Raw genomic sequence first — 27,188 nt, 5'->3', positions numbered from 1 at the left:
TCGGTCTCGATGAGGAAGAAGTGGGAGCGACTATTCATGGACTGCTCTGTGGCGTTTGGCCAATCGCAATGAACTGTATTTCGTCGAGATGCGATCGAATGAATGCGGAGACAAGAGTAGCCAGCCCGGGCGGAACTGTGAGCACCGCCTACTTCCGCCCTTGGCCCTCACTCGACCTCGAACCTCGACCTCGGCGTCGGTCGCTCTCACATCGCTCATTGCCCAACTCTCCGAGGCTCCGTTCCGTTTCATGCACGACGAGGGGTCGTGCACGTTGGCTTGCTATTCAGCGAGGTACCGTCTGTCCCCCAACGGCATTCACGCAGCCTGTGAGGCCCAGTCAGGTGCGGTTCTTCACATTCCTTCCATCTCCAGCCGCCTCTACCATCACTCTCGCCGGTAGTGATACCCACAAATTGCCGCTGAAGGGAGCATATACGGTCTCTGTCGGCGTGTGCCTACCATCACGTCGCCGTCCGCCTATCATTCGCTATGAAGTTCGGACGCACCATCAAGACGTCACTCTACTCGGAGTGGAGCTCAAAGTACATTCGCTACTCTGAGCTTAAGAAGGAGATCAAGAACCGCCTGGCAAAGAACAACGGCGTTTGGAGTGACAAGGATGAGGATGACTTTGTGGAAATCCTTCGCCAGGAGCTCGACAAGGTCTACGACTTCCAGAAGCAGAAGGTGCGGCGCCGAGATTCATGCCGGCAGGTGATGCCAGCATGGTACTAACTCGCTTTGCTTTCGCGCACGCGCAGGTCCAAGAGCTCACCGATCGTATCAAGCAAGCCCAGTCTGAGGTACACCTGCTCGTCTCTTCGCGTCACTCGTCGTCCGTATCGCTAGGCACTGACGCTCACAGCCAGGGCCACCAGAGCGAGGGCGAGGGGCAGGATGCAGATGGCGGTCAGCAGCACACCAACAACGGCAATCGCAGACACATCCATGCAGCAGACAACATCGGCTCGGATGATGAGTTCGACAGCGACACGGAAGACTCGTAAGTGATGAGCCACGCGGTGGAGACAGCAGAGTTGATATTGAACGCCCATCCTTGCTCTCGTCTTGCACATCCGCGCAGCGAGCTCTTCGAGGAGCGCTTCTTGGAGCTTGAGGAGCGTCTCGCCGTCATCATTGCCGACGTCCACGACCTCGCCCTCTTCACCAAGCTCAACTACACGGGTTTCCACAAGATTGTCAAGAAGCACGACAAGCAGACCAACCGTCTCCTCCGCAAAGAGTTTGTACAGCACTATCTCAGCGCTCGCCCCTTCTACAAGGAGAACTACGATCAGCTCATCGTCAAGCTGTCGAAGCTCTTCGATCTCGTTCGCACTCGTGGTCACCCAATCCAAGGTGACGCAAGCGCAGGTGGCTCCCAGTCAGCCTTTGTGAGGCAGACGACCAAGTACTGGGTTCACCCAGACAACATCGTCCCTCTGAAGCTCTTCATTCTTAAACATCTGCCCGTCCTCGTCTTTAATCCGGACAAGGAGTACCAGCCGGAAGACAGCGCGATCACCTCGATCTATTATGACAACGAGGACCTCGAGCTCTACCTCGGTCGTCTCGAGAAGACCGAGGGCGCCGAAGCTATCCGCCTGCGCTGGTACGGAGGTATGAACAACAAGCAGATCTTCGTCGAGCGAAAGACGCATAGAGAGGACTGGACTGGTGAGAAGTCAGTGAAGGCCCGCTTTCCGATCAAGGAGGAGAATGTCAACAAGTACATGACGGGCGAGTATCGTATGGCCGAGACGTTTGAAGAGCTCCGCAAGAAGGGCAAGAAGAGCGACAAGGAGATTGACTCGATGATTCAATTGGCAAACGAGGTGCAATACAGCGTGCAGAGCCGGCAACTCCAGCCAGTCATGCGCTCCTTCTACAACCGCACAGCATTCCAGCTCCCTGGCGACGCTCGTGTACGCATCTCTCTCGACACTGAGCTTAGTCTCGTTCGTGAAGATAACTGGGACGGACGAGCCAAGGCTGGCGACAATTGGCGTCGTATGGACATCGGCATCGACTACCCCTTTGAGCAGCTGCCCGCCGAGGACATTGAGCGATTCCCGTATGGCGTGCTCGAGGTCAAACTGCAGACGCAGATGGGCCAAGAGCCACCAGAGTGGGTGCGCGAGCTCGTTGCATCCCATCTCGTCGAGGCCGTGCCCAAATTCTCCAAATTCATCCACGGCTGCGCTACTCTCCTCGCCAACCGGGTCGACTTGGTGCCCTTCTGGCTTCCGCAGATGGACACAGACATTCGCAAGGCTCCAAGTCGCAACCTGCAGATTGAGCGTCCTGTATCGACCCATGCTTCAGACGCCTCGTCTCGCCCCGATACCCCAGCTACTCGAGCCTCTTCCGACAACACGCCATACCACGAACCCGTCTCTGAGGACGAGTTCGAAGGCGCAGACGACGACGAGCGCGAGCATGCCGCGGCAAATGAGGATCACCTTGCCGCCAATATCGGTCTGGCCCCGCACGACCCGCGTATTCGTGAGATTCGAGAGCAGCGAGAGGCCAACATCCGCAAGAGGCAGGCAGAGTTGGAAAAGCAGAGGGCGGAGGGTGGATCGGACAATGCAGCCAATGCGGCGAGTAGCTTGCTAGCCACGGGTCAGTCAGGTGTAGCTCAAGCTGCAGGGCTCACTGAGCGAGAGAGGCGTCAGCGTGACGCGCATCGCAAGCCCGCAGGACGCGATGAGATCCTCTCGACTTCGACAGCCTTTGATAAGAACTACTTCAGCAAGCTAGCCCCCTCCAACATCAAGCGTCTCTTCCGCTCCAAGTACTCGCGCGACGGCACCGCTTCATCGCACCACCACGACGACGACGACGATGACGACGAGGAGGAAGACGAAGAGCGCGAACGCATCCGCCAAGCGCTGATGGGTCGCGACGAGGAAGAGCCCCGAAGTCGCGGCTCCGGCCCACCTACAGGCGTCGAGTATGTGACAAACTTCCGAGCTCCCACGGGCACAAAGGTCTCCATACCGGTACGAATCGAGCCCAAAGTCTACTTTGCCAACGAGCGCACCTTCCTCAAATGGCTCGAATTTTCCGTCTTCCTCTCGGCCCTCGCCGTTGGTCTACTCAACTTCAGCACTCCAGGAGACAAATACGGTCTGGTAGCCGCCAGCTTCTTCACCATTGTGGCCCTGTGCTGCATTGCGTACTCTGGGATCCTGTACATGTGGCGCGCTCTGAAGATCCGCAAGAAGGAGAGCTCCAACGTCTACTTCGACGCCCTTGGGCCCTCGTTGCTCTGTGCGGCGTTGCTGTCAGCTACGGTGGTCAACTTCGTGCTGCGATTCGCGGAGTCGTCGCATTCGAGGCAGAATCGAGGGGTATTCAATTGAGGCGGCGAACCATGATTGTGGTCAGGAGCATTGGGCGGTGGCGGAGACCTTACTATCCTACTATCGAAGATCGCAAATGCAACCGCATCGCAACAAGCAATGACCGTCGCGGATGTTCCGTACGCAGATCGACGCAAGCTGATCGTGAAAGTCAGTGGATTGTGGCGCTCATCAGGGCGTGCAAGGGCGATATTCGCGGAAATGACAATGGCTTCCAGCCGCAACCGTTGTGTTCCCCCGCTCTATCATCCTTTTCCGCGATTGGTAGCAATGCGGCTCTGTGACTTGGAAGTGCGAGAATCAGGGCCAGTGGATGCAGGCGGGCTTTGGCGGAGGCTCAAAGGAGGAGGCAGATCGACAATGGTACGCCCGTGACGTCGGGGAAAGAGATGATAGCGTGGCGTGGTGGCGCGCGAGCTCCGCCATTCGTGACTCCGCCCTTTGTCTCTGCCTGCCCTCCCGCTCCCCTCTTAGATGAGACTAGCAGCGGCACGCCCGCAGGACCCTGTTCGTGGCTCTGATCCAAGGTGAAACCTGTTTGCGCTGCTTACGGCGATCGTGCGCGCGTGTAGGCAATGTCTCATTTGTTTGGGAGAGATGGGGATGGCCAAGGTTTGTCCTTTGTCCTTGACCTGAACGGGCCGCGACGTTTGCTTTCCCACGACCGGCCAATAGACGTCGCACGCTCAACACCTCGCCTGGAAGAAAAGCCCTCTCGAGCATATGACGCTTTGTGTCGTGACGTCCACAAGTGCTTTGTGGAGAGTCCCTTCTTCGCGAGGACTGCCAACAGCGCTTACAGAGCATCGCTGAATCATGCGTGCAATGACGAACGGGAGGACGGCGAGACCGCCTTTGCCATGCGCGATCATTGCGATGCCGTGCGCCGTATCGCTCTGCGTACTGGTGCTCAAAGCAGCGTGATGCCAGGTGAGACCACAAGGATCAGATTTGTGCACTCAGCCACTCAGCCGTGGTCGATGTGTGGATGCAGCGGTCAAGGGACGATCAAGCGGCGAAAGGAGCGGGCTATGGGTGTCGCAACTTCCACTTTCTACGACCATCGGGATGAGACACGGGTGGCTTCGTTTGCTAGTGACTGAGCTCAACATTACATCTGCGACACCAACGCGGTTACGAGACCTCAACTTAGGCGCTGCTGGAGTTTGTACTGTCAACAAGATGGAAAGAGACGAATGGGGAACAAAGCGTCGGTCGTAGCCCTGGGCAGAGAAACCGGCGAAATCCCCAACTACCCACCTTTTCCTCACCGGTCATAGCCCGTATTGCTGGTGGTGGAGAGCGTCGATCGCTGCAATGGTCCCGCAGGCAGGTTGTGCCTGTAGCCGCGAATCCGCATTCCCCTTGCCCTTGCATCCTTTGCTAACACACGGTGAGGCGGGATCATGTTGGCGGAGGGCCAGGGGTTACCGCTGCCCTGAGAGCAAACCTATGTGCCAATGAGCCTGAGCACGAGCTCGATGCATGACGAGGGACTACAGCGACGTTGCTCGAGCGCACCGAGGGCGAGAGCGTGTGCGCTGACAAGTAAATGGCCGTGGATTGATTGCCTCGGTGATACCCTTGAGCCATCGAGACATTCTCGTGTGCCTTATCACTAGCGGGGTTGTCGAGCTTCCCTTCGTTTCCCTTTCCCAACCACCTGTATCCTCTTCGATCTCACCGTGCTCCATCAGCCGGTCTCTCTCCATTCTGACCACCGGCATCCCCACACGCGCGACGTCACAAGCTCTTCGCTCGCTGTCAAGGCCGTTGAAGGTGAGTTCAACAAGTCGTGTCGTAGCTTGGCTGGTGGTTCCTCGCTCGTTGCTCGTGCTCTTGCCTCTGGCTCTGACTCTGGCTCTGGCTCGGATTCGATGGTCTCGACGATATTTTGGCGCTAGCAACGCGGCAGCCCAAGCGCTTGGCTTCGCCATCTCATAGCCCCAGTCGAGGTATCCTCTCGCGCGGTCGAGCTGCTCAAACCCCGCTTTTGGCAATGTCGTCTGCCATGACGATTCCGCTCTCCCGCAGCTTGGCTCGGGGTGGGATTGGTCGACAAAGTCCGGCTGGCCTTCATTGTCGTCGCGCTGGGCTGCGCGCCGCGGCCATTCGCGGTGATCGTACGCTAGCTGATGGCGGCGCCACTTCTAAGATGCGGCGTCGAGTTCAAGAGTTGCAAGGCGGCAGCGGCAGTCAGCGATCGATCAGGCGGAGGTTGAACCTCAGCGCAGCGCAAAGCATCGCGAAGCTTGATGCTATTAGGAGGACGCGACGCCACGCTATGATTGTGTTCGTCCTCGCGGTCAGGCATTGCCACTCAATGGTATTTGCGGTGGCCGGGCGAGCGATGACACGACGCTGGCGGCGGTGACGAGGAAAGAAGCCTCTTCGCGCCCCATGCGTAAGGCGGTTTGCGTAATGGGCCGGAGGACGGGGACCTCTACCATGCGCGGCTTAGTGGTCCTACATATGAGAGCGCATGGTGCTAGCGACGACGGTGTTCCACGGCTGGAGTGTCTGCGCAAAGCCCAAGCCTCCCGCACTCGTATCGTGCTGGTTGGCGGCCTTCGTCATGGCCTTCGCCTTGGCCATTGCCGTCTTCGTTGCAGTCGCCGAAGCGTATTGCCACCACAGTCTTGGCTGGACTAGGCTGTGTCTGCCGGTGGTCATCAAACGTCATCAAAGTGGTTCCAGTAAACGGTCTTCTCTCTACCCACGCTTCGAGAAGCAGAGGGTGAGACGGCGACGTTGGAGCTTAATCAAGCTGTCGCGAGCGGTGCTCTGGTGGTACGCCCGGATATTTTCCGGGAGTTGAGTTCTACCACGCCTCGGCAAGAAAGCTGTGAGACGAAAATGTGGGACCGTGAGAAGGGCCGAGCGAGTGGCCCCACCGTGCTGCAGCATTCAGCGCCGTGCGCTGAGCGATTCGCTGAGCTGGGTCGTCTCGGTCTGGCGGGCGATGGACAGGGCGTCGTACGCCTCATCCTCGTCCCATTCCGCATCGTCAACCTCGTCCCCATCCTCGTCGTCCGCGTTGACGAGCCACGCTGGACGCCACTCCGCATCGTAAGCATCGGTCGCTGCATCTCAAGCATCGCTCGAGGATCGCTCGTCGACTGGCGGCTCAGAGCCACAAGGAATGCAGCACGCGTTGCATGCGGGGGGCGAAAACGAGGAGACCCAAGCTCTTCCCTCCCCGTGCACCTCGCCTGCTCGACCTCGCCTCGCCGAGCCGCCGCGCCGCGCCGTCGTCCAGCCTTTGCTTTGCTTTCGTTTTCGGTCTCAGTCAGGTCTCGCAGTCGCACTCGTGTCGCAACTCGTGAACCCAACCTTGATTCGTTCTCGTCGACTTGTTCCAGTGGAGCAACAAATGGTGCCTGGTTGAGCAGCGGACATCGAAGTTGTGTCAGCGGCATCTGGCCGAGAGCTGCCTAACCGCTGCCTCTGCCGATGTCGCTGCACAAGGCTCGTTTGTTTACAAGGCTCACCGGCGATGCAAGGCGCATAGACGGGGCTCGATGCGGACGAGCTCGTTGAGGGTGCAGTCGATACTCCTCATCTCGCTCGCTCCTTCGGCTTCGCGCCACGCCTTCCACGCCTGGAAACCAAACGCAATCTTGGGACCACCACCCAGACGCAGGCGAAGACGCTGCCTAACCTTAGTTCCACCGCGTCAGACTACGACTGCGTGGTGCGAGGCATTGGCAGCGACGTTCGCTTCTGCTCCTCCCTCCCCCTTCCAATCCATACGTCGTCTCCGTCCTTGTCACCCCCAACATCTCATCGCTGACCCACCCACTACCATCATCGCCCGAACCCCCTACCGCAACGCACTTTCGACCTTTTCTCTTCATCACTCGGCCCGCATCCCCCCCACCTAATCGACCCACTGGTCTGCTGGTAGATGCCAGGGATGAATATCGCAGCCCTCGCACACAACCACACGGCTGCTGTCTTCGACGTTGCCACGCACAAGTCTTCGATCGAGGCGCGCCTTCCCCCTATCAACGTCCTCCCGCAGGTGAGCAGCGACAGCCGTAGCGCTACCTCGTCGCCCACCTCGATCGCCTCGTCGTCGGACGACCTCGAGCAGAGCAATTCAATGGACAGCCACGACCAGCCATCTTCTCCTTCTTCGGAGCTGGACGAGCTCGCACCGCCCAAGGACGACGTCGAGATGGGCGATGATCATGACGCTCAGCGCCCGCAGTCCTCATCGACGAATTCTTCAACTTCAACGTCAACTTCCTCGCCGCCTCTTACCGACTCGCCCAAATGGACGACTCACTGGGCGTCCCCCGCGCCACCGCCAAAGGCCATCAACACGTTCGTAGCTCGCAACAGCATCAGCAATAGCCCCGCCGCCGCTCAGTCGTGCCTTGGAGTTGCGCGAAGACACCATCCGTATGCGCCCTCTAGCGGTCCATCGTCTCGAGGAGCAACGACGCCCTCCCCAACCTGGCCCGCCCACATCGGGATCCACGATCAGGGCGAGCCTCATCCATCCAGTCTGCCGCAATCAAGGCATGACAACAACGTCCTCTTCTCCCGTCACGCTTCCGACCTTCACAGCAACCGCGGCCGCTCTGCCACCATGGCAGGTCCTCCGCACTCAGACCCCCGAAGGCCTATTGCTCCCCTACGCAACCTATCCTTCGGCAAGACGGCCACGACGCCGACTTCAGCCTCGCCCGGCAACGACCGCTCGATGCTCAACGGAAATACAATGCACTTCGATGTGCGCCGGCTTTCTCGAGGAGACAGCGGCGCCACGGCCGACAGCTACGCGCCGTCTACGATGCCAAGCTCGCCACTCCTCTTCGCACCTCTCACGCCTCAGGGTCAAGAGCAGCCAAGACTGACGCGAGAAGCGCACCGTCCGCTGTATTCGGTGCCTCATCCGCCTGCTGCAGCTCCCATCTACCACGATGAGAGCCCCTCGGTCAATTCGGCGCACCTCTCCCCGTACGAGCAGCCTCGCCACTACCCCCTCGAGTCACCAGCTGTGCAGCGTCGCTCTCTTCAGCTCGCACCTCATCCGCATCAGCACCAGCAGCACCAGCAGATGCCGCCACCAGCGCCGTACTACCTCCAGCAGCAGCATCAGCAGCGTCCCATGCTAGCCAAGCGCCGCGCCGAGTCATGGCAAAGTATGTCCATGTCTGGCGAGCCCATCGCACCCGCCGCACAGCAAGCTCAAGTCAACGCTTCTCCGGCTCAACCCCAATTTGAGCGTCTCCCTTCCAACCGCCGCCGCCGCCGTCCACCTTTCAGCTACTCTTCTCTCATCGCCCAGGCTATCAGCTCTTCCCCCGCCGGTCGCATGACGCTGCGCGAGATCTACACGTGGATCAGTAATGCCTACCCGGACCTTTACTCGATGGACGGGGCTGACAGCCAAGGATGGCAGAACACCGTGCGCCACAACCTGTCGCTGAACAAGAGCTTCGTCAAGGTGGCACGCACGGCGCAAGACATCTACGACAGCTGCGCGTCAGCAAACCCGGCGCATAGCCAGGCTGCGAGGGGGAAGGGTGGATGGTGGACCATTGACCCGGTGGTCGCAACGGCTCAGCTTGGACCCAATTACCGCGGCACTGAAAATGGAAGTGCGGCCCAGTCGTCGCCACCTATGCCGCAGGGCTTCGGCAGGCGAGGAAGCGACGAAGTGTCTTCGGAAGAGCGGGCGTATCCCTACAGCAACGGAGTGATCCCTTCGGTCCTCTCTCCGCCTGCTCACTACCAGCAGCAGCCTCCTCAGCACCATGGCTACGGCCTCGGTGTCGCGGTACACGGATCCCAGGCTATGCCTTCGGTCTTGCAGAGCCCGTCAACTCGCAATCTTCCGCCTATCACGCACCAAAGCCACCCTCATCAACAGGCATTCGCTGGCCTGCCTCCTGTGGCACGCCACGCCGTCAACGAGCGAGAGGCAGAGCTGCCCATCCCTGCGCACCTTCGACCGATCTCTGCAACCTACGAGGACAGGGACGTCACGCCCAAGGCGACCGAGTACGTCCATCGCGTGCGAGACCAGCGTGCCCACCTCGCCACCGAGGAGGGCGTTAGCCCTCGCACGACGTCGACGTCCACCTTTGCAGCCGACAGCTCATCGTCCTCGTCCTCGTCTGATAAGCCCGCTTCGGGTCGCATGGCCATCAGTGACCTTCTCTGCTAAGCGTGCGGGGCTTTCTTGCGCACCATCCATCTTTCTCGCTTTCAAGCACCCCTCTTGCTTCTCTGCCCCTGAGCCCTCTCTCCGTGTCTTTTACCCACACCTTCTATACCCTGAAAAATGCATACGATCAGAGACTCATGAGCGCGTGCGAGCATCTGTTTGGAGGCTTTATCATTGCGAGGCCGGGGTATCTATCAGCGGTCATCAGCGTAGCCGGCCGTGCCCGCCTACTTCTCGCGCTTGACTCGCTTCTTGTATTCGGCCGGACTCTCAAGCCCCTTGCCCTGGCTCCACATGCCTCTACGCCTCCGCCTCGCCATCTCTTCTGCCCTCTCCAATCTGCCCAGCCCACTCTTTGACTTGAAGAGCACCCGCGACAACCAACCCGCTGCCCCGTACTCCGCGCCCGCCTGCCGGTACACCGTAGCAAGGCCCAGCTGGACCATCTTGAGGGACACGTTGGTTCTGCCCAGCACATAGGGAGGAGCCCAAACGTATGGCGTGGCGACGAGACGACGATATTGGTCTACGTGAGCTACATCGCAGCGGACCGTCTTGCCCTCCACGAGACCGCGCAGAGCCTCCTTTGCCTCCGCAGCAAAGGGCTGTGCCTCCTTGCCAAAATGCGCAAGCTCGGGGGCGTCGCATCCCGCCAGTCTGATGGAGAGGGTCTCGTCCTTGAGCGCTTTCGCCGTCTTTGGTACGGGGAACAGTAGGCTTCTCAGCCCCACGGGTCCGGGCTGGTGGTAGAGACGGAAGCCGTCCGCATCTCCTATGTGCGTGCATGTCCCCGTGAGCATGCGCCCTCGCCATTGAAGGTCGCGAGGCGTGACATATTCCGTTGAGCGGAGACGGCGGAAGTAGCGCCAGTATACGACGAGGGACGTGGCAGTGACGAGGCAGGATGTGACGGCCGTTCCTAAAGGGGTGGAGAAGGCGTAGTGATGCGCTGTTGTGAAGAGGGAGCCTACGGTGGAAAGGGGAGATGACGGAGGCGGGTCGCTGCTTGGCCAGAGGGAGGAGAGGCTCCAGGAACTCTGTCTCGGCGGAGGAGCTTCGAGTATTGAAGCGATCGGGTAGGGGCGCTTCTTGCTGTTTGCGGGTGGAGGCGCTGGTGATGACCGGGCCCCTCCCTCCATGAGCTCCTCGTCCTCATCCTGGGCGCCGCCCGCTGCTCCTCCTTCTGCAGCAGCCTCCCGCACCGCCTCTGCTCCCAATGTGGTACCTGATGCCGCAGACATTGCCTTGCCTGATTTCCCCTTCTTGGCGTCATCGATTCGCGCTGATGGTGGTGCGATGGGTCTTGCCTGCGCTGCTCTAGCCAATGAGAGGCTCGCCCGGAGCGAATCGAGTGCCGTCACGAGCCTGTTCTGCAGGACCGTCTCCAAGTCCGGCGCTACGTGTACATTTCCATTAAGAATGTAATACGTCTCAAGTACCGCCGTCTGAGTTGGGCTGGTCCTCCGTCTCTTCTGCACCACGTACAGGCTCTCATCCCCCTTCTCTACCGCCTCCTTGCCCGTAGGCTCCCTCGAGTGCACCAAGACGAACTCGATCCCTTGGAAACGCTTCAACTCCTCCTCCTGCTGCCTAGCTGATTTACCCATTCCAGGCATCTGTGCCTGAGGATTGGCGATGTTCTGCATGCGGAGGACCTGATTAGTCGACTCCTGATCAAAGAAGTGGGAGAGGGAGAAATAGTCCAAGGCGGTGCGAGAGGTGAGGGGTACGCTTCGCAGGTACTCTGGATCGCGCCAGTAGGTCGGGAGGAGGGAGGAGCGGGCGGGCGCTGCGGGAATGGTGGGAGACGAGGGGCCGGCAGCCTCCATGATGACTATATGCAGAAGATAGATGTGAAGTGGAACGACTGTGGCGGTCGGTCGGACCCCTTTGGACTTGTCGATGTGTTACTCTCGAGGGCGAAAAGTCGGCATCGGAAGCAGGGGACGAGGTGTCGAGGCGGACGGAGAGAGGCACTCGACGGACAACGATGGGACGACGACGGATGCCTCCATCCGCCGCCGTTGTCCTTTCCCTTCCTTCGATCAACCCTCTCGCTGCAAGACATGGCTACTGGTGGAAGCAATCCTAGCCTCAACTTCTGCGCAGAGTGGTGAGTGGGAGCGGGCGATGGTCTACCTCGCAAAAAGCTGAAATGCCTTCACCTTTTGCACGCGTGCTCAGCAACAACCTCCTTTACCCTGAAGTGGACCGATCCAACCACGTCCTCCTCTACTCGTGCAGGAATTGCAACTATCGAGAGGAGGCAAGGGAGAATGTCGTCTTTCGCAACGACTTGAAGAGTGTCTCCAAGGTGCGCACACAGCGACGTCGAGGCGGTAGCTGCATGCGATCCCCACGCCCGCTGACCACGGCTGCTTGCTTCTTCTCGCCTCTTCTCGCCCCTACAGGAGCAACCAGGCGTCATCGATAGCATTCGTACAGACCCGACGCTTCCTCGCAGACATGACCATATCTGTCCGGAGTGTGGGCATAGCGAGTGAGTGCTAGCAGCAGCGCGGTGGCTCCATCCAGGCAGCAGGAATGGACGCTCATCGTTCGCTCCTCTCTCTTCGTCGCCCGCAGATCTGTCTACTTCCAAGACCAGTCGAAGCGCATACAGAACAGGATGATCCTCTTGTGAGCTGCAGAGTACTCGCATGGAAGTGTGAGCAATGCTGACCTGCTCATCGTCTTTCTCCGCGTCGCAGCTACGTATGCACCAACTGCGAGGCCTGCTACATGGACGAGCTTGCGACGGACCAGAGGTGATGGCGGCGAGGGAGACGAAAGACGGCGATAAAGGGACCGACTCCAGCAGCACAACCACAAAGCTACACTCGGGAGGCGAGACTGCTCTGCCATTATATGTACTATAGCTATATGCAACCAGGGACGTGATGATGTTCGTAAAGATGAGAAGAGCGATTGGCGTAAGGCACCAGATCTTCTTCCTACATGCCCGTTGCAGATCCATCCGTGTTCACTGCCAACCTTACACGAGCAGCCTCCGTCCCTGCTCATTTGAACTCACTCGTGTTGGCAGTCTGTGTGAACGGGAGAATGATGCGCGGATGGTCAGCAAAGGCCATCTCAAAGCTCCACCTCGACCAGCTCTCTCCACTCACCATGAGCAACGCCACGATGAGACCGAACATGGGAATGATCGACGAGAAGATCTCCACGATCAAGATTTTGATGAACAGCTGCCCATCGGCTGCATCTGCGACGGCGGCGTTGGCACCCGTGACGCCTACGGATGCTCCACCAATGAGGTTGCAGAGACCCGTGGTGAGTCCTCCCCAGAAGAGGAGGTGGCCTGGCGGCGAGAATGGGGTGTCAACGTGAAGCGTCATGGTCAGTGCTACCGTGCTGTACGCCTTGCTCATCGTCGGGGCTGCACTCACCTGTGAAGAAGTTATCCCTCGTGTACAGTCCCTGATCCGACAGGCTGCCCGTGATCTTTGCGCTGAAGACGATGGAAATAATGACGCCATAGATGGCCGTGACTTCGCAGAAGATGATGCTGATCAAGTTCTTTGTTGTGATCCTCGGCGTCCTCACACCAGCTCCCAAGATGGATGAGCCAGTGATGTAGATTCCCCAAGCTGCGCCCATGACCGAGAGGCCAATGCAGAGGCCAATGCCCGTCATTGCCCATGCGTAGGGCGAGGCGGTGCGGAGGAAGTAGAAGGGGTGGAAATGGTCGGTGAAGTAGAGGACGAGGAGGAGTGTGGTGAGGGAGGTGACTGAATAGCCGGCGGCGTACTGTGTTAGGTAGCCCATGATGGCGAGGGCGGGATGGTGGACAGGATGCTAAGATGCGTTCCCTTGGTCAGACAGGAGCAGTCGAGATGGAGGGACGAGCCCGTCCAGTCGGCCACGGCCACGCACGGCCACGGCGCGAGGCTCATCCACTCGTCTGAGCCCGCCCATCCGCCCATCCGCTCTTGCGCGCCAAAGTCGAAGGAAAGAGCACGTACAAGTCGCAACTACTTCTCAAACTTGACCACGAAACATCGTTCACCAGGCCCTCCTCTGCAGCTATGGATCCAAACGATCCACACGGCATGTACTCGGGCGGTGGATCATGGGGGAATCCTCAGCAGCAACAGGGATACCCTGCCTTCCTGCCGCCGAACCCAATGCAGGGTCATCAGCAGCAGCACCAACAGCAGCAAGGCTACCCAAGTCAGTCTTATGGCGGAGGAGGGGGAGGCAGAGGCAGGCGCTATGGCGGCGGCGGACCACGACGTAATGCTGGTGGTGGAGGAGGCTACGGCGGCTCGCCGTACACAGCTGGTATGAACGACCACGACCGCCAACGCGCAGAAGAGGAGCGAGCACGTCGAGTTCGCGAGAAGCTCTACAAGATTGCAGAGTCCGCCAAGCCTGCCAATGAGGCAGAGGGAGCACCAGCTGCAATCCAAGACGACGATTTCTACCCTCAGAGTGACCTCTTCACCCTCAAGAAGTGGATCGAAGAAGAGGCAAAGCGCGGCCCGCAACATGAGGCAGTCGTCCTTCAAGCTTTCCGTGTAATGGTCACTGAGCAGCCACACAAGACGCCCCTCATCGCTGCGCTACTCGGATTCCTCATCCTCTCACCCGATGTTCAGAGTCGCGGAATGGATGACACCGCAGCGATGGACGGAGAGAATGGCAATGGCGCCTCTTCTTCCACCTCATCTGAGCAAGAGACCCTCGGAATCAAGATCGGCCGCGACCTCGTCAAAGCCTTTCGTTCTCACCTTCATTCGCGCCTCTGGAGGAATGTCCGCCTCTCGCTACACTTCTTCGCCGCCCTCGTACCCCTCGGCATCGTCCCTCCTTCGTCTATGCGCCAGCTCCTCTCGGCATTCGCAATGGTCCTCAACGAGCCAGGTGTCACGATTGATCGTGGCGACCGCGCTGCAATGTGCATCATCGAAGTCCTCTGTCGCTCTGCCGCCGACCTTGCAAGGGGCGATGGCGATGTTGCTCGATCGGACGAGGCGATCTCTGACCTCGATGGACTCGTCCAAGCCGTAGAAGGCTACAACGCTACTCGCAAGGCAGAGCACGACCTTCGCTCCCCCTGGCGCTCGCCCATCGATCCGGACAACGAAGGCGATAGCGGCGACCTCCTCCACGAGGAAGGATTCGAGCAAGCCGTCGAGGCCCTCCAGCTACTGCGCTCTCGCGACTGGCGTCCGCCCACCTTCTTGCCCCGAGCGACCGATCTCCTCCCTCCAGCCATCAACAACATAGTCGACTCTGTAGTGCGCAACACCTCCACTCTCCCTCAAGCGCAATACCTCATCTCCATGCCCGAGATTCTCGTCCCACCTGAGGAGGAAGACGAATTCGAGACGTCTTTCCCGCTCGGTGGGCAAGGCCAAGCAAAGCCTACCGGACTCAACAAGCGCAAGTTTGGCGGCGGTAGTAAGCACAAGAGCATCTCCCTGCAAAAGGCAGACGAAGAAGTCCGCCGAGCCGGAGCTGGACCGGACCGAGTGGGACTGTATCCTCGTTGGTTCGTCGAGTCGTGCCCTCTCGCTGGCACGCCCTCCTCCGTAGTCCTGCGTGGCCTCACCCTGGATATCATCGATCTCTACGAGGTAAATCGCAAAGAGTGCGCTCGCATCCTCTTTGGCCTCGCAAAATGGCTGCGCAAGGGCACATTCGCGGGCAAAGCAGTGCACCCCAACGCTGGCCTCTTCGGTGATGCGGAGGACGCAGACGAGTGGACCAATCGCGACGACCGCGACCCGGAGGGGGCTTGGACACTGGATGACCTCCTGGTAGAGTGCATCCTCGGCTCCTCACTCCTTCTTCCCTCCAGCCCACACGTAGGGCTCTACTACCATGCCCTCCTTCGCGAGATCACAACGCTCAGCCCGCAAACTCTTGCACCTGCCATCGGCAGAACAGTCCGTCGAGTCTACGGCGCCGCGAGGCGAGGACGTGTTTCCTCTGAAGTGCTCGAGCGCTTCAGTGACTGGTTTAGTGCGCACCTGAGCAACTTCAACTTCTCCTGGAACTGGAAGGAGTGGATCCCCGATATGGGGCTTGCGTGGAGTCACCCGTGTCGTTCTCTCGCGAGGAGGATTGTAGATCTGGAGGTCAGGTTGGCATACTATGATCGCATCAAGGGAACTCTACCCGAGGAGGTGCAGGAAAGCGTGCTTAGGCCTGAGGAAACTGCGCCATGCTTTACGTATGGCGAAGAGGGGCACCCTTACAACAAGAGAGCGGCGGCACTGACTGCTTCATTGAGGGCCAGGGCTACAGCTCCGGTCGTGCTGGCTGAGCTGGAGAGCTTCAAGCGCGACCTTGTTGCGCCGGAGAACCCGCTGGACGATGAGATGCAGGATGGCAATGGCGCCAACGGCGGCGAGCACACGGCCATCCCTCCGTCGGGCCGGGTCAGCAACGCAGCGCAAGCAGACGTAGTCGTGCGAGACGTGATGACCCAGGTGGTCCTCAATGTGGGGTCGCGCTCTTTCTCCCACTTCCTCAACATCGTCGAACGCTACCACGGCTTGCTGCGTCACCTGTCGACCACCCCCGCGACGCGTGCGGCCATTTTGGGAGCCACAGCCAGGCATTGGGCCAGGAGCCCGCAGTGGTGCTTAATCGTGGTCGACAAGCTAGTGCAATACCGCATCGTCGAGCCGGCGGATGTCGTTGGATTCGTGTTCAATGGCGACTCACTCGGCGAAGCAGCTCTGCCCACGACCGTCCTGCAAGGATCGGGAGACACTGTAGCATGGAGCTTCTCCCGCCCTTACAACAGCGACGACACTGGGGCAGCATCGCACTACACGAGGGACTGGTCCTCCTTTGACTGGTACGAGATCCTGCGTCTCACAGTTGAAAAGGTGAACGGGCGTGTTGGGCAGGTCCGTCGTCGCCTCGCGCGACTGCAGCGCGACGAAGCGGAAGAGGAGGAGCGCAAGGAAGCAGAGGCAGCAGCGGCAGCCGCAGCAGCTACTGCTGCTGCCGAAGCTGGCTCATCAGGTGACAGCGAGCCACCAGCAAAGAAGCCTGCCTTCAGCTTCCCGACTTCGGCCAACCTCCCACCCAAGCCGGCCGCCGCGGACCCGTCCGCTCCTACTCCGGCAGCAGCGCCCAAACCCGTAGTGGCCGCTCAGCCTGGTCAGACCCAGCCGCAGCAGACCGTAGCAGAAGCGCGCACTGCCCTGGAGTCGATCCTGAGCGAGCAGCGCAAAGTCCTAGCATCTGCGCTGCGTGGGCTTGCCAGGCTCTACCTCTCGACTAGCGCTGCAGCAGCTGCGCAAGAGGAGGATGAAGAGACCAAGTGGCGCGCCTGGTGGTCTGGTGAGGCGTTGCGTTGCTTCTTGAGCAGCTTTGCTTCTGAGGTGGGGGATGTTGAGGTGACACTGCGCGCTGCGTTGGATGAGGAGGTCAAGGGCTTCGAGGGGGGCGAGAAGGTTGAGGACGTCAAGAGGCTGTTTGAGGAAGCGGTTCGACTTGGTTCGGAGTAGAGGAGAGGTGGGAGACCATCGATCTTCATACATGCATCGCAATATGAGCAGCACTATAGCACATGCACGGCTAGTGAAAAGAGCACTTTTGTCTTGTATTGGGTGCACGGTAGAGAGTGAGAAACAATCAAAAGAAGGAACTCGACGGGGGGGAAAGCGGGCCCCTTGTATTGTGGATGCTAGAGGACAAAGGGAAACGAGAGACACGATAAACGTTGGGTGGTAATACAGAAATTGATGTCTCGAATCAATAGACGACGACCATGGGCGCGTTTTCATCCCATTGACCTGGACCTACTTCATCCGGAGCTCAAATTCGCGTCCAAACAGAAGGCAATGCTAAGCACCGTAGCGACGAATGCGTCGTGGCGCTCAAAGTAGTCGAGGAGCTCTTTCGGCGCCGAGCCAGACGCGCCAGAGGATGCTGATGAGGACGAGGAGGCGCGAGAGGGATCGCTCGAACTTCCACCATTGCTTGACGAGGATCCAGCGGCGAAAGGATTCGAGGGCACGGGTCGATGCCTGAGCAGATCGCGGAAGGTGAGGGTAGGCTTGCGAACGCTACCTGACTCATCGCTACTGTAGAGCGCGGCCTTTGCCTTCTTCCAATCCTCAAGTGTGCCCGCTTCAAATTCAAGGGCAGGAGCAGGCAGCTGAACATCCAGAATGAGGTCCACCCCTGCCAGCCTGCCCTGAGACATGTCCGCCGAGTCGCGGTAGCGTTGCAGGACCAGCATGGCGTATGCTGCCCACACCGTGCGACGCATCGATTCAACGAAGCCCCATTCCATCCACTCTTCACTGCCCGCATTGCTGCTACCATTGCCCTCCATGCTTCGTTGTTGCTCCTTCTGCTGAGCTTGGGCTTGCGCCGCCTGCACTCTCCGAGCAAGGGCCCCAGCCAATTGGCTCAACCCAAAGAAGGCCGAGTTGGTCAGCCCGACATCCACATGACCCACCGCACCAGCATCGTTGCACATCATGAGGAGGATGCAGTAGAAGAACAAGCTCAGCGTAGCTCCGAACAGCTCAAGCGCTGAGCAGGCATCAGAGCTGATGGCTTCGTGACTCTCTACGATGCGACGCGCCTCGCGTGCCACAGATTCCCAGACCACGGCCTCGGAGGCGGGGAGGCGCACGGCGTACCCTGCGAGGACTACGCGGGCGATGGCGAGGTAGGCGGGGATATTGCCACGCATCGTGGCCATCCAGCTGCGGTGCACCGTGGGAGGTACAGGGCTGCTGGGTTCGGGCAGAACCATGAGCGCCGGATAGTGGGAGAGGTGATTTGCGGAAGCCTGCGCTACGCCCTGCATCAGATTGTAGTCTGAGTGCGAGGGAGGATTGGCCCACCAGTACCGCGAGGCGGGGATCTGTTGCTGCGAAGAGGACGACTGGGTCTGCTGCTGCTGAGATTGATCGTTGCCCTGCATCAACGTGTCGAGGGACGCTTGCGGCTGCTGTTGGCCTGAGACATCGCCTGGCACGCTACCATCCAATCCACTTGGAGCAAAGGGTGCCATGCTGGGTCCAGTGGGATAGAGAGGGGAAGGCACGACAGGGTCCTCTAGCCAGCCTGTCAGATCGACCATGGCACTGAAGAGCGGCTTGCCGCTGCCCGGTGGCATGTTGATGCCGCTGACATTGGTGCCGCTGCTCGATTGCGGAGGTTGAGGCATGGCTGCGCCCGTGAGTAGACGATGAGGTTGGGGACGCTGCCCTGGTGGACCTCGTGTGGGAGACGCAAAGGGCAGGGATGAGGAGGAGCCTTCACCAGGTACATTCATGCGATGAGGCAGGCCCACGGGCGGGCCCATTAGAGAGCTAGAGCCTTGCTGCTGGTTGTTGTTTGGGGGCGTTGAGGTCATGGGCGCGTAATGGGTCTGCGGGATCCAGCTAGTCGAGGAGGAGAAATGTTGCGAATGCGGTGATTGGGCGTGGGAATGCTGTTGCTGCTGGAGATGGTGAGGCGCTCCCTGCTGCTGGTGCATGGGCCCATGTTGGCCCATTTGACCCGATGGCGGCAGGTGTTGCATGGGTGGTCCCATCCCACCCCTCGGCCTTCGATCCAGTGCGGGATCAGGTCCTCGAGCAGTCATGGAGCTGGGGCCCGCGGCGAAGGAATTCACCATGCGACCAATGGGCGTTTCTTCGCCGTCTTCATTCTTGTACGTGGGCGCACTGCGATCCAGATCTGTGATGAGACGACCAGTGGAAGCCATCGATGGGCCGTGACTGTGCCTCGCCATGAATGTGGTGGGTGTGACGACGGGAGCCTGGTCGATGGGGCCAATCGGCGGTGCCATTATGCCTCCTCCTTGGCCGACAGCGTGGCCAGCAGTGGGCCCGCCTCCGTATGCGCCCGTCGCTTGCAGGGGCAAGCTGGCGCTCGACGAAGCGTAGTTATGAGCATGAGGGCCGCCATAGGGCACCTGACCCGATTCAGACCAGGCCACGCCGCTCTCTGATCCCGAGTCGTCATTGGAGTGGATGGAGCCTGGGGTTTGCGGCACTGAGCCATGGCTAGAGTCAGAGTAATAAGAAGTATCACCGCCCGAGGCCCAGCCATATGGGCTGCTACTGGAGCCGACGCCGCCCATGTCGCTGTGCTGGGACCCAGTACCGATGGACATGCTTGATAGGTTGGCAGGAGGGGCAACAGAGTCTCGCTGTCGACGGACATTTGGGTTGCCTGAGCGAGCACCGTAGACGCAATGCTTGCCTCGCGCCCGGCAGCGTCCGCATGAGGGGACTTCTAGATCGCACCTCGCTTTGCTGCGAGCGCACTCGAAGCAGGACTTCTGACGGTCGAACTGGGGTTGAGCCATTGAGCGGGCCTCACGAGCTAGATGGCGGCGTAGGAGATCATCTGGGCATGAGGCGGGGCAGGCGATTGGGTCAGTCTTTACATCTCAGTCCTTCCTTTCAATGCAATCTTCCTCACCCCTGCTAAAAGCTTTGCCGCAATTTGGACATTGGTACTTGTTTCCAGGCGAGCTACCAGCGCCAGAAGGTCCAGCGCCTCCCTGACCTGCACCCCCTGATCCACCTAGACTTCCACCGCCGCCTGAGCCGCTGTATAGCGGAGCTCCATAGCCTGCCCCAGATGACGACGATGACGACGACGACGAAAAGTTTGACGAAGAAGCCATGGAAGACCGAGACACAGACCACGGAAATCGCTTGTACGGCGGCGTCGACGACAGCCTTGCGTTGGCGGAGTTGCTAACTAGGCGGCAGCTGAGATTGGACCTCTAGGTGAGTGAGAGGAAGGGGGAAAGGAGTGAACGCACGAAGCTTGTGAAGCAATGCCAGCTGGATGCCTTTGCTTTGTTTGGCCAAGTGCGCGCGTGATGATGCCCAGTCGCTTTCTGCGCTGTGGTATGGTCGTACAGTAGACGCTGGAGGGCGTCGACTGCGCGCTGGACCTTGAGATGGCGATGAAGACCGCGTTGCGCGCGCTCTTTCACTCTGTAGAAGACGACGAGCCGATCCCGGATGCTACGGTGCTTCTCCGGCAGGACCACGCCGGTATTGCGTTGCTCTCTCTCTCTCTTCAGTTGCACGCAAGCAGAATATCCACTCTGCGGCGCCGCTTCTCTTCTGTTTTGTAGTAATGACGAGGCTCAACCGAAGAGGCGTGGGCCAGAGGGCAAACTGACAGCGCTTTGGTGACAAGCCCAGAGCTCAGCAGAGCCAACGCAGGAGGCGCAGTCTTCCCGCGAAGCTGAAACCTGGTGGGAGATGATGAGCCACGGCGTTGCTGGGCCGTCCTTTGAACCGCGGATGGCGAGAGGTGAATGGTTCGGCTTCTGTCTGCGGCAGCAACAGCCAAGCGCGGCCAATCTCAAGATGAGGATGATGTCGTGGAAAGGCTAGATTGTTGCAAGTCTTCGACCTCGTGTAAGTGAGGGCGAGGCACTGAGGCCGGCGGAAGTGAGGTGAGAGCGGGGAGAGCGAAAACAGACCGAGGGAGCAGCAGCAGCAACGGCGGCGGGCGGGGAATTGGATCGTCGGCAGCGGTCCAGTCCACTCCAGTCGAGGCGGGCGATCGATTTTGGCGATGAGAAGGACGGGAGGGAGATGCACGCGGGCAGGTGCGCTGCGAGGCTGCGTGGCTGCGAGATCGCCGTGGGCCCTTTGCGGGACGGACGGGACAAGGGACGAGAGAGACGAGGGAGAGGCGAGGACGAAGATCGTCAAGGATGACAAAAAGGTGAACAAAAAGGGGGGAAGGGGAAGACGTCGTCTCGCTCACGGCTCCTTGAGATATTCTTGTACCCTCAAACAAGCCACCGGCCAAACAACGCTCCAATGGAAGTGGGAGGTGGATCTTCGCAGCGTTCGATTCGACAGGCCTGGGTCGAGTCGGGGATCAAGCAAGCGTCAGGGTGCGTCCCGGTGCGTGTCTATGCGCCGGACTTGCGACGACGGAGAGAAGCGCGACGCTAAGGCGCTTTGATGATGGATGGATGGCCGCTCATTGCTGTGTTTCCTGCGCCCCTCTTGCTCACGCTATCAGCTGCTGCGATGTACTCGATCGCATGGCTGCTTGGCTTGTCGGAACGAAAGATCGCACTCGTGCCAGCCAGCGGGACGAGGTGGGAGGCGCAAAGGGGAGGGAGATCAACACTCGATGAGGAGCGGCGGCAGCAGCAGCCAGCAGCGGGAAGAAGAGCAATCCACGGGCTACGTACGACTCCAGGATAGCTCCGAGCTTCCGAGATCGCTGTAATGATCCCGACGTCGTCTTGAAACGTCCCGCCTAGCAAATACGTGACAGTCTCGACATTGATACAGCGGGCTACGAAAACTTTGGCTCAGATGAGACACCGAGGAACGAGGATGAGCAAGGATATGTTGGTGTTTTGGTCGCTGGCCCCGTCCTCAGGCAGTCGCATTCCCACCGGCGCTCGCCTCCGCTGCCTGCGCACCTGCTCCACTCCCGTTGGTATTGGCAGTGTTCGCGCCCTTTTCCTCCTCCAGCAAGTCGCACAATGCACTCACGACTACGTCCACCTGGTCCTGCGCAATGTCCCCGACGCCGGCGGCAATCAGCCTTCTGTACGCAGCCATCGTCTTGCCCGTCCCTTGCTCGCGGGCAGTGGTCACAAATTGTTCGACGAGGGCGTTGCGTTCCTTCTTTAGCTTAGTGACCTGCTCACGCAGGCGACCAAGCTCAGCCTTGCCGTCGCCGCCCGCTGGAGGGGCGAGAAGAGTTGCGGCATCCGTGGACGATGAGCCGCTAGGAGCTTGCTTGCTGCTGAGCTCTCCTTCGCCCAACTTCTGCTCCGTCCTTGCTCGCTTGACGCTCTCCTGCACGATTTTCCAGTCGTCCTCGACTTCCTCACGGGATCGCTTGTGAACTCCTGCCCTTAGCGACTTCTCCAGGTCGGTCAGCGTCTTCTGTTCTGCCTCGCCCGAAGCAATCTGGCCATCCAGGCCCTCGAGTGAGCGCGTAGACTCTGCGATTTCTGCCTGGATCTGCACGAGCAGCCCACTGGCTTGCTCGAGACGCTTCTCGTAGTTGATCACTTCGGCGTCGTAGCTGTCAGCAAGGCTGTGCAGCAGGCTGGTCATCAAGGCCACGGCACGCCCGCCTGCTCGTTGCCCTGCCTCACTGGTGTGCATCTTCGCTGCGCCGGCGCCTGTGCCGCTCCCACTGGGGCCGCTACCATTGACGCCCCTCGTTGGGCTAGCACGAAATCGCTCGTCCTCCACGATGTAGTCCTCTGCATTCTTTCCCTCCTTGTTGCGCAACTTCGGGTCAGCGCCATGCTCCAGCAGCAGGCGGGTCAGGCGCTTGCTCCTCGCGCGGGCGGACATGGTTAGCGGAGTCTCGCCTTCGTCGTCACGGAAGTTGAGAATGTCCGCGAGCTGGGAACCATACTCTGCCAAGCGGTTGATCATCGTCTCCATGTAGTAGCGGGCGGCGTTCGCTTTGCCGCGGGACAGGGCTAGGTCGACGACGTGGTGGAAAACGGTGCGGTCATTGCGGTCGATGTTGAGGATACTGCGGTGGAGAAGCTCGAAAAGTTCCTGGTGCGGAGGTCGGGTAGGAGAACAAGGGGGGTCAGCCTACATCTCAGGAGCGCTAGCGCCAAGCACACTCACGGGGAATTTGCGGAGGTCATAGTTGTTAGAGAACATGGCCGCCCTCATAAGTGCGGTCTGACCATTCAGGTTGACGCGAAAGACGTCGGCGCCAGCAGAGAGGAGAAGCTTGACAACCCGGACACGACCCATGGCGCAAGCCCAGTGGAGAGCCGTGTGCTCATCATCGTCGATGCTCATGTTGGCGTCAAAGTCGGCTGGTGGGTTGATGAGCAGAGAGGGGATCGTTGTGCTCTCGGAAATAAAGTAGTCCAAGATGACCTCAGCATAGCGACTCATTGCATCTCGTGCCATGTGGTCACCACGCCCGTAGAGATCGCCCGCCCCACCGTAGGGCTCGCCATACCCATTAAGGCCGCGGTCATCGAAGACGTCAGGCACCTGGCCGCGATGAGCTACGATGGGGCTGGGCGTCCTCGACGAGCTACTAGCGTCGGACGGAGCGGGGCTGATGCTGCCCTCTGAAACCTCGCGCAATCCTGAGGCCATCGACTCCGAGTCGAGGCTGTCCCTGCGCGTTCGCTCGACGGCGGCAGGTGCGGCGGCGGCATTCTTCTTGGAGCGATTGGCTACAGCGACGACGTGCTTGGGTGCGGGAGGCGGGGACTCGCCTGAAGGGACGTAGGAGGTGAGGGGCTGGAAGAGGTCTTGCACATTGTAGGCCTTGGCGAGGTCGATTGCCTGGTTCAATGGGATCCAGGTGCCTGGGCGGTTGGGGCCAAGAGAGGGGTGAGATTGCGTGGGCAATGTAGCTAGGCACATTTGGGGGTTACTCACCTTGATACTTTCCGTATCCACCCTGCACCTTCTCGTGCGTTCCCTTCTGCACATCTCGCTCAAGGACGCGCGTTCGCTGAGGCTTGTCGAGGCCTACGACCTTGAGGATGTGGGTAGCATTGATCCATCCATCGGCTCGGCGCCTCATAACAGCGACCTGATAAAGCGAATGGACATGGCATCAGCATCGATGCTTGCAGAGATTCATGCAGTCTGCCACGCCTGCTCACCCCTTTGATGATGCATTCATACACTGGCACACCACTGTAGGTGGCCTATGCCGAGGAGAGCGATACGAGTGCGTGCGTGGGTCAGTCTACACGAACAACGTGGTGACCCCTGCGACGCTCTCGGTCTGTCTCACCTTAAAAATCATGCCCTCCTTCTTTGCATTGGACATGACGAAGAGAGGCGGATGGAGCGGAGAATGGTGATCGTCGTCGTGGTGAGAAGGCGAGATCTGTAGCCTGGCCTGCGTCAAGCGTTGGACTCGACTCGACGCCCGTCGTCTCACTTCGTCGTCGCGTCGCTCTCGCTTCATTTGGCTCGCGTGTCGACTCGAGTCTCGAATGGCTGAGCCGCCCGCCCTCCCGCTTGCCTGCCTGCCTTCCTTCGACACTGCCAGGGCGAGCGGAGACGGACGGACCAGGCGGACGCACGAGCAACCAACCAACCACCCAAAGCCAAGCCAACGGCAACCCCTTCTTACCATTCCACCACTCTCCTCTTCACTCTGCGACGAACACCGATCGCATGTCGACCTCGGCCAGCTCCACGCTGGAGCGACAGAACGATGACGTGCTAGAAAACCTGCTGGGCAAGGTCAAGAGCTTGGTGAGTCGGGCGCGAGGTCTGTGAGTGCTATGGACCTCAGCTGACACCTTGACCACCTCTCTCGCAGCGAGGCGTGACGAACGATATCTACGATGATGCAGAGTCGCAACGAGGCATGCTAGACAACACTGTGCGTACCATCCTTTCTGAGTTGCCCCTCAAAACTCGTCACGGCAGGCTGCTGATATCTCACCCTGCCACTCGTACGCTCCGCAGTCCAACCTCTTCGACAACTTCTCGGCCCGCCTGGCGAACTCGTCGTCACGCCTCACGCACACTGTCGTCCAGGGAGCAAGGCATCATCGTCTCACCCTCTACATCGTTGCAGGATTCGTCACCCTCTTCTTCGTCTATCGATGGTTCTTTTGATGGCCATTGTCCGCGTGGAAATTAGAGAGCGCCAGCCTGCCGACTTGACTGCTCTACACTGCCGAGTACCCCTCAGGACGACTTCTCAATCTACCCCTTCTTCCCAGCCCCTGGCCCGCCTTCCTTTCTCCCGCTAGCGGCCATCAAGAGGCCCTCATGCTCCAACACCCTCAGTTCCTCTTCCCTCTTCCGCCTCCACTCGTCCAGCCACCCGACAATCCTCTTGCCCTCCAACAAAGAGGAGTGACATCGCATCCAAGTGGCATATCCGTCTAGGATGGACTGGATGCATGACGCAAGCTGTGAGCGGGGCGAGAGATTGAGCAGGGAGAGAAAAGTGAGGACGTCACTGGGTGGGGTGGGTTTCGAGGGAATGGAGGACGAGGAAGCCGTCAGCCCAGGGGCGCCGGCTGCAGGGGAATCGTCGTGACTTGAGCCTATGCCCGGGGATGGGTGTGATGCTTGCGGCCGTGTGGGGAAACCGCTTGTCGAGCCGCCTGGCTTCGGAGGCAGATGTGCAGGGCGAGGCGGGATGGTCGAAGGAGCAGCTCGAGGAGGCATGGGGGGTGCGGCTGAAGAGGCGGCAGGCGTACTCGCTGCGACCTTGGTCGACTTCTCGCCCTCACCGCCGCCGGCCTCATCCAGATCGCGCGCCCGCTTCCTCCTCCCCTCCATCTTGGTTACGCTAGCCAGCATCTTCTCCCTGCTGGGGTCATGCAGCACCAGTGCGAGGCAGAGGGCGGCTAGGGCGAGGATGTACGGAGGGTAGAGAAGGTGCAGATGCGCGTGACGATAGGTATCGTTGAGGAGGAACCTGTGCGAGGGCAAAGGGGACGTAGGGACGTCAGCCTTTACATCGAATCAATTTCAATGGGCTGCTCCGCGCACTACTTACCAAGCCATCTGCACCACGTCCTGATCAATCTCTTCAACTCGCGCGATCGGCAGGCCATGATCCCCACTGACCAAAGCCTTGCGAGCCGCTTCCTCCTCTCTACGATCGCGCTCTCTCTCCTCGTCATTTCCCTCTTTGCCATTGCTTGCACTATGGTTTCCAGCTGCGCTCGCATTCGTCATGTCAAAGCTCATGCCGCCCATCTTGCTTGAACCTACACCGAGAGCGTCTGCGTGAATGCCGAGACCATAAGGCATGCCCACGCCTATCTGCCCGGAAGATGCTGCTCCTCTACCTGCTGCTCCTGATTTATTGCTACTCTGCGCCGCAGCTTCTGCCCTCTCCACCGCTGCTTTGCCTACGGTTCCTGCGAGTTGAAGCAGAGGGCGATACGGGTGGTGCAGCACGAGGTGGTAGTCTAGGTCCCTGAGCAGGTAGAACTCCATCTCTGCTAAATCGACGCTTGAGATTGGGAATGTAGTGTGTCCGTATTCTGCATGCACACGCTCATGGTCAGCTCAGCCCCGTCGATGTCATCCCAGCAAGAGCGCTTGCGCACTCACCATTCCACATCTTCCCCGCTTCATGCATCACCGTCTTGACGTGGATGGGTGTTTCTTCCACTTTTGAAGCCACATACACGCACGCCGTTGCCACTAGACAAGGATCGGTATTCGTGTATCCATTGGGTGGAACAGAGTAGAAGCGGTGAAAGAAGACGGTGGCCGTTGCTGTCACTCGTTGTCTGAGGTGGAGACGTTTGGCTAGGGAGGAGATTGCTGTGCGTAGAGAGGAAGAGGGAGACGTGAGTGAAAAGAAGTGATAGGAGAGGATCAAGACGAGGACAGACGTACCGCTGGCAAGGAAGATGGTACTGGCTGCCAGCTTGTCCTTGTCGCCTGCATAGCGGAGGTCCTCGACGCGGGAGACTTCAAGATCGAGGGGATCAAGCAGCCATTGGTTGCTGAGAGCGACGCAGGGGACAAAGAAGTTAGAGGGAACGAGCGAGCATCGCGCTGGGCTTTGACAGCATGCTTACGCTTGAGATGACCTCCAGTAGTCTGCAGCCATTCTGATTGTCTAGCTCCCTCGAGGTCAAGGCAGCTCGAATGGCCGAGATGAGAGAGCGAAAGGAAGGAGGCAACGGAAGCAGCCCA

General features: G+C 59.6%; 11 protein-coding genes across 11 annotated transcripts; 6 read left to right on the top strand and 5 right to left on the bottom strand.

Annotated features, from left to right (window-relative positions):
- Positions 1-492: 492 nt before the first annotated feature.
- BDZ90DRAFT_215453 (putative VTC4-vacuolar transporter chaperone) lies at positions 493-3,371 on the top strand (the record flags this gene model as incomplete). Its single annotated transcript, XM_025504230.1, has 3 exons — positions 493-690; positions 765-1,006; positions 1,088-3,371. The coding sequence occupies 3 exons, from the start codon at positions 493-495 to the stop codon at positions 3,369-3,371; spliced, it is 2,724 nt and encodes a 907-aa protein (XP_025365334.1).
- Positions 3,372-6,227: 2,856 nt separating this feature from the next.
- On the top strand, positions 6,228-9,552 carry BDZ90DRAFT_225421 (hypothetical protein; the record flags this gene model as incomplete). The annotated part of the gene is made up of 3 exons (XM_025504669.1): positions 6,228-6,440; positions 6,883-7,065; positions 7,279-9,552. 3 exons carry the CDS (start codon positions 6,228-6,230, stop codon positions 9,550-9,552), a joined length of 2,670 nt encoding a protein of 889 aa, XP_025365333.1.
- Positions 9,326-11,470, bottom strand: BDZ90DRAFT_229722 (SNase-domain-containing protein). The gene has a single exon (XM_025505189.1). The coding sequence runs from the start codon at positions 11,379-11,381 to the stop codon at positions 9,780-9,782; it is 1,602 nt and encodes a 533-aa protein (XP_025365332.1). The 5' UTR covers positions 11,382-11,470; the 3' UTR covers positions 9,326-9,779.
- Positions 11,471-11,618: 148 nt separating this feature from the next.
- Positions 11,619-12,324, top strand: BDZ90DRAFT_257782 (putative DNA-directed RNA polymerase II 14.5 kDa polypeptide; the record flags this gene model as incomplete). Its single annotated transcript, XM_025507997.1, has 5 exons — positions 11,619-11,665; positions 11,737-11,866; positions 11,964-12,052; positions 12,139-12,192; positions 12,264-12,324. 5 exons carry the CDS (start codon positions 11,619-11,621, stop codon positions 12,322-12,324), a joined length of 381 nt encoding a protein of 126 aa, XP_025365331.1.
- Positions 12,325-12,572: 248 nt separating this feature from the next.
- BDZ90DRAFT_257781 (hypothetical protein) lies at positions 12,573-13,338 on the bottom strand (the record flags this gene model as incomplete). Its single annotated transcript, XM_025507996.1, has 3 exons — positions 12,573-12,599; positions 12,681-12,871; positions 12,960-13,338. The coding sequence occupies 3 exons, from the start codon at positions 13,336-13,338 to the stop codon at positions 12,573-12,575; spliced, it is 597 nt and encodes a 198-aa protein (XP_025365330.1).
- A 188-nt stretch (positions 13,339-13,526) lies between these two features.
- BDZ90DRAFT_229719 (hypothetical protein) lies at positions 13,527-17,265 on the top strand. The gene has a single exon (XM_025505188.1). It carries the CDS (start codon positions 13,599-13,601, stop codon positions 17,040-17,042), a length of 3,444 nt encoding a protein of 1,147 aa, XP_025365329.1. The 5' UTR covers positions 13,527-13,598; the 3' UTR covers positions 17,043-17,265.
- On the bottom strand, positions 17,192-20,649 carry BDZ90DRAFT_21551 (hypothetical protein). Its single transcript, XM_025504235.1, has 2 exons — positions 19,987-20,649; positions 17,192-19,911 (listed from the first exon to the last, which is right to left on the bottom strand). Exons 1-2 carry the CDS (start codon positions 20,192-20,194, stop codon positions 17,342-17,344), a joined length of 2,778 nt encoding a protein of 925 aa, XP_025365328.1. The 5' UTR covers positions 20,195-20,649; the 3' UTR covers positions 17,192-17,341.
- A 262-nt stretch (positions 20,650-20,911) lies between these two features.
- On the top strand, positions 20,912-21,806 carry BDZ90DRAFT_21470 (hypothetical protein). Its single transcript, XM_025504197.1, has 2 exons — positions 20,912-21,443; positions 21,565-21,806. The coding sequence occupies exons 1-2, from the start codon at positions 21,106-21,108 to the stop codon at positions 21,680-21,682; spliced, it is 456 nt and encodes a 151-aa protein (XP_025365327.1). The 5' UTR covers positions 20,912-21,105; the 3' UTR covers positions 21,683-21,806.
- Positions 21,691-24,410, bottom strand: BDZ90DRAFT_236040 (apses-domain-containing protein). Its single transcript, XM_025507283.1, has 5 exons — positions 24,298-24,410; positions 24,164-24,208; positions 23,934-24,090; positions 23,157-23,860; positions 21,691-23,081 (listed from the first exon to the last, which is right to left on the bottom strand). The coding sequence occupies exons 1-5, from the start codon at positions 24,331-24,333 to the stop codon at positions 21,930-21,932; spliced, it is 2,094 nt and encodes a 697-aa protein (XP_025365326.1). The 5' UTR covers positions 24,334-24,410; the 3' UTR covers positions 21,691-21,929.
- A 276-nt stretch (positions 24,411-24,686) lies between these two features.
- BDZ90DRAFT_257777 (hypothetical protein) lies at positions 24,687-25,136 on the top strand (the record flags this gene model as incomplete). Its single annotated transcript, XM_025507995.1, has 3 exons — positions 24,687-24,767; positions 24,835-24,897; positions 24,984-25,136. 3 exons carry the CDS (start codon positions 24,687-24,689, stop codon positions 25,134-25,136), a joined length of 297 nt encoding a protein of 98 aa, XP_025365325.1.
- BDZ90DRAFT_229716 (hypothetical protein) lies at positions 25,068-27,168 on the bottom strand. Its single transcript, XM_025505187.1, has 5 exons — positions 27,071-27,168; positions 26,886-26,995; positions 26,595-26,810; positions 26,032-26,524; positions 25,068-25,950 (listed from the first exon to the last, which is right to left on the bottom strand). Exons 1-5 carry the CDS (start codon positions 27,100-27,102, stop codon positions 25,227-25,229), a joined length of 1,575 nt encoding a protein of 524 aa, XP_025365324.1. The 5' UTR covers positions 27,103-27,168; the 3' UTR covers positions 25,068-25,226.
- Positions 27,169-27,188: the final 20 nt, after the last annotated feature.

This window comes from Jaminaea rosea, assembly GCF_003144245.1.
Source record: "Jaminaea rosea strain MCA 5214 unplaced genomic scaffold BDZ90scaffold_1, whole genome shotgun sequence".
NCBI classification, from domain to species: Eukaryota; Fungi; Basidiomycota; class Exobasidiomycetes; order Microstromatales; genus Jaminaea; species Jaminaea rosea.
This window is presented reverse-complemented; position numbering and strand designations above follow the sequence as displayed.

Bases quoted from the DNA above. Each gene is read 5' to 3' on its own strand.
- BDZ90DRAFT_229722 (XM_025505189.1), bottom strand. From the start codon at position 11,381: ATGGAGGCTGCCGGCCCCTCGTCTCCCACCATTCCCGCAGCGCCCGCC.
- BDZ90DRAFT_229719 (XM_025505188.1), top strand. From the start codon at position 13,599: ATGGATCCAAACGATCCACACGGCATGTACTCGGGCGGTGGATCATGG.
- BDZ90DRAFT_21551 (XM_025504235.1), bottom strand. From the start codon at position 20,194: ATGGCTTCTTCGTCAAACTTTTCGTCGTCGTCGTCATCGTCGTCATCT. The intron at 19,912-19,986 runs GTGAGGAAGATT...CCTCATGCCCAG, and splicing joins CGGCAAAGCTTTTAGCAGGG to ATGATCTCCTACGCCGCCAT.
- BDZ90DRAFT_21470 (XM_025504197.1), top strand. From the start codon at position 21,106: ATGAGAAGGACGGGAGGGAGATGCACGCGGGCAGGTGCGCTGCGAGGC. The intron at 21,444-21,564 runs GTGCGTGTCTAT...TCACGCTATCAG, and splicing joins AAGCGTCAGGGTGCGTCCCG to CTGCTGCGATGTACTCGATC.
- BDZ90DRAFT_236040 (XM_025507283.1), bottom strand. From the start codon at position 24,333: ATGTCCAATGCAAAGAAGGAGGGCATGATTTTTAAG. The intron at 24,209-24,297 runs GTGAGACAGACC...TCCTCGGCATAG, and splicing joins AGGAGGGCATGATTTTTAAG to GCCACCTACAGTGGTGTGCC. The intron at 23,082-23,156 runs GTGAGTGTGCTT...CCTCCGCACCAG, and splicing joins ATGACCTCCGCAAATTCCCC to GAACTTTTCGAGCTTCTCCA.
- BDZ90DRAFT_229716 (XM_025505187.1), bottom strand. From the start codon at position 27,102: ATGGCTGCAGACTACTGGAGGTCATCTCAAGC. The intron at 26,996-27,070 runs GTAAGCATGCTG...CGTCGCTCTCAG, and splicing joins TACTGGAGGTCATCTCAAGC to CAACCAATGGCTGCTTGATC. The intron at 26,525-26,594 runs GTGAGTGCGCAA...GTGTGCATGCAG, and splicing joins AGCGGGGAAGATGTGGAATG to AATACGGACACACTACATTC.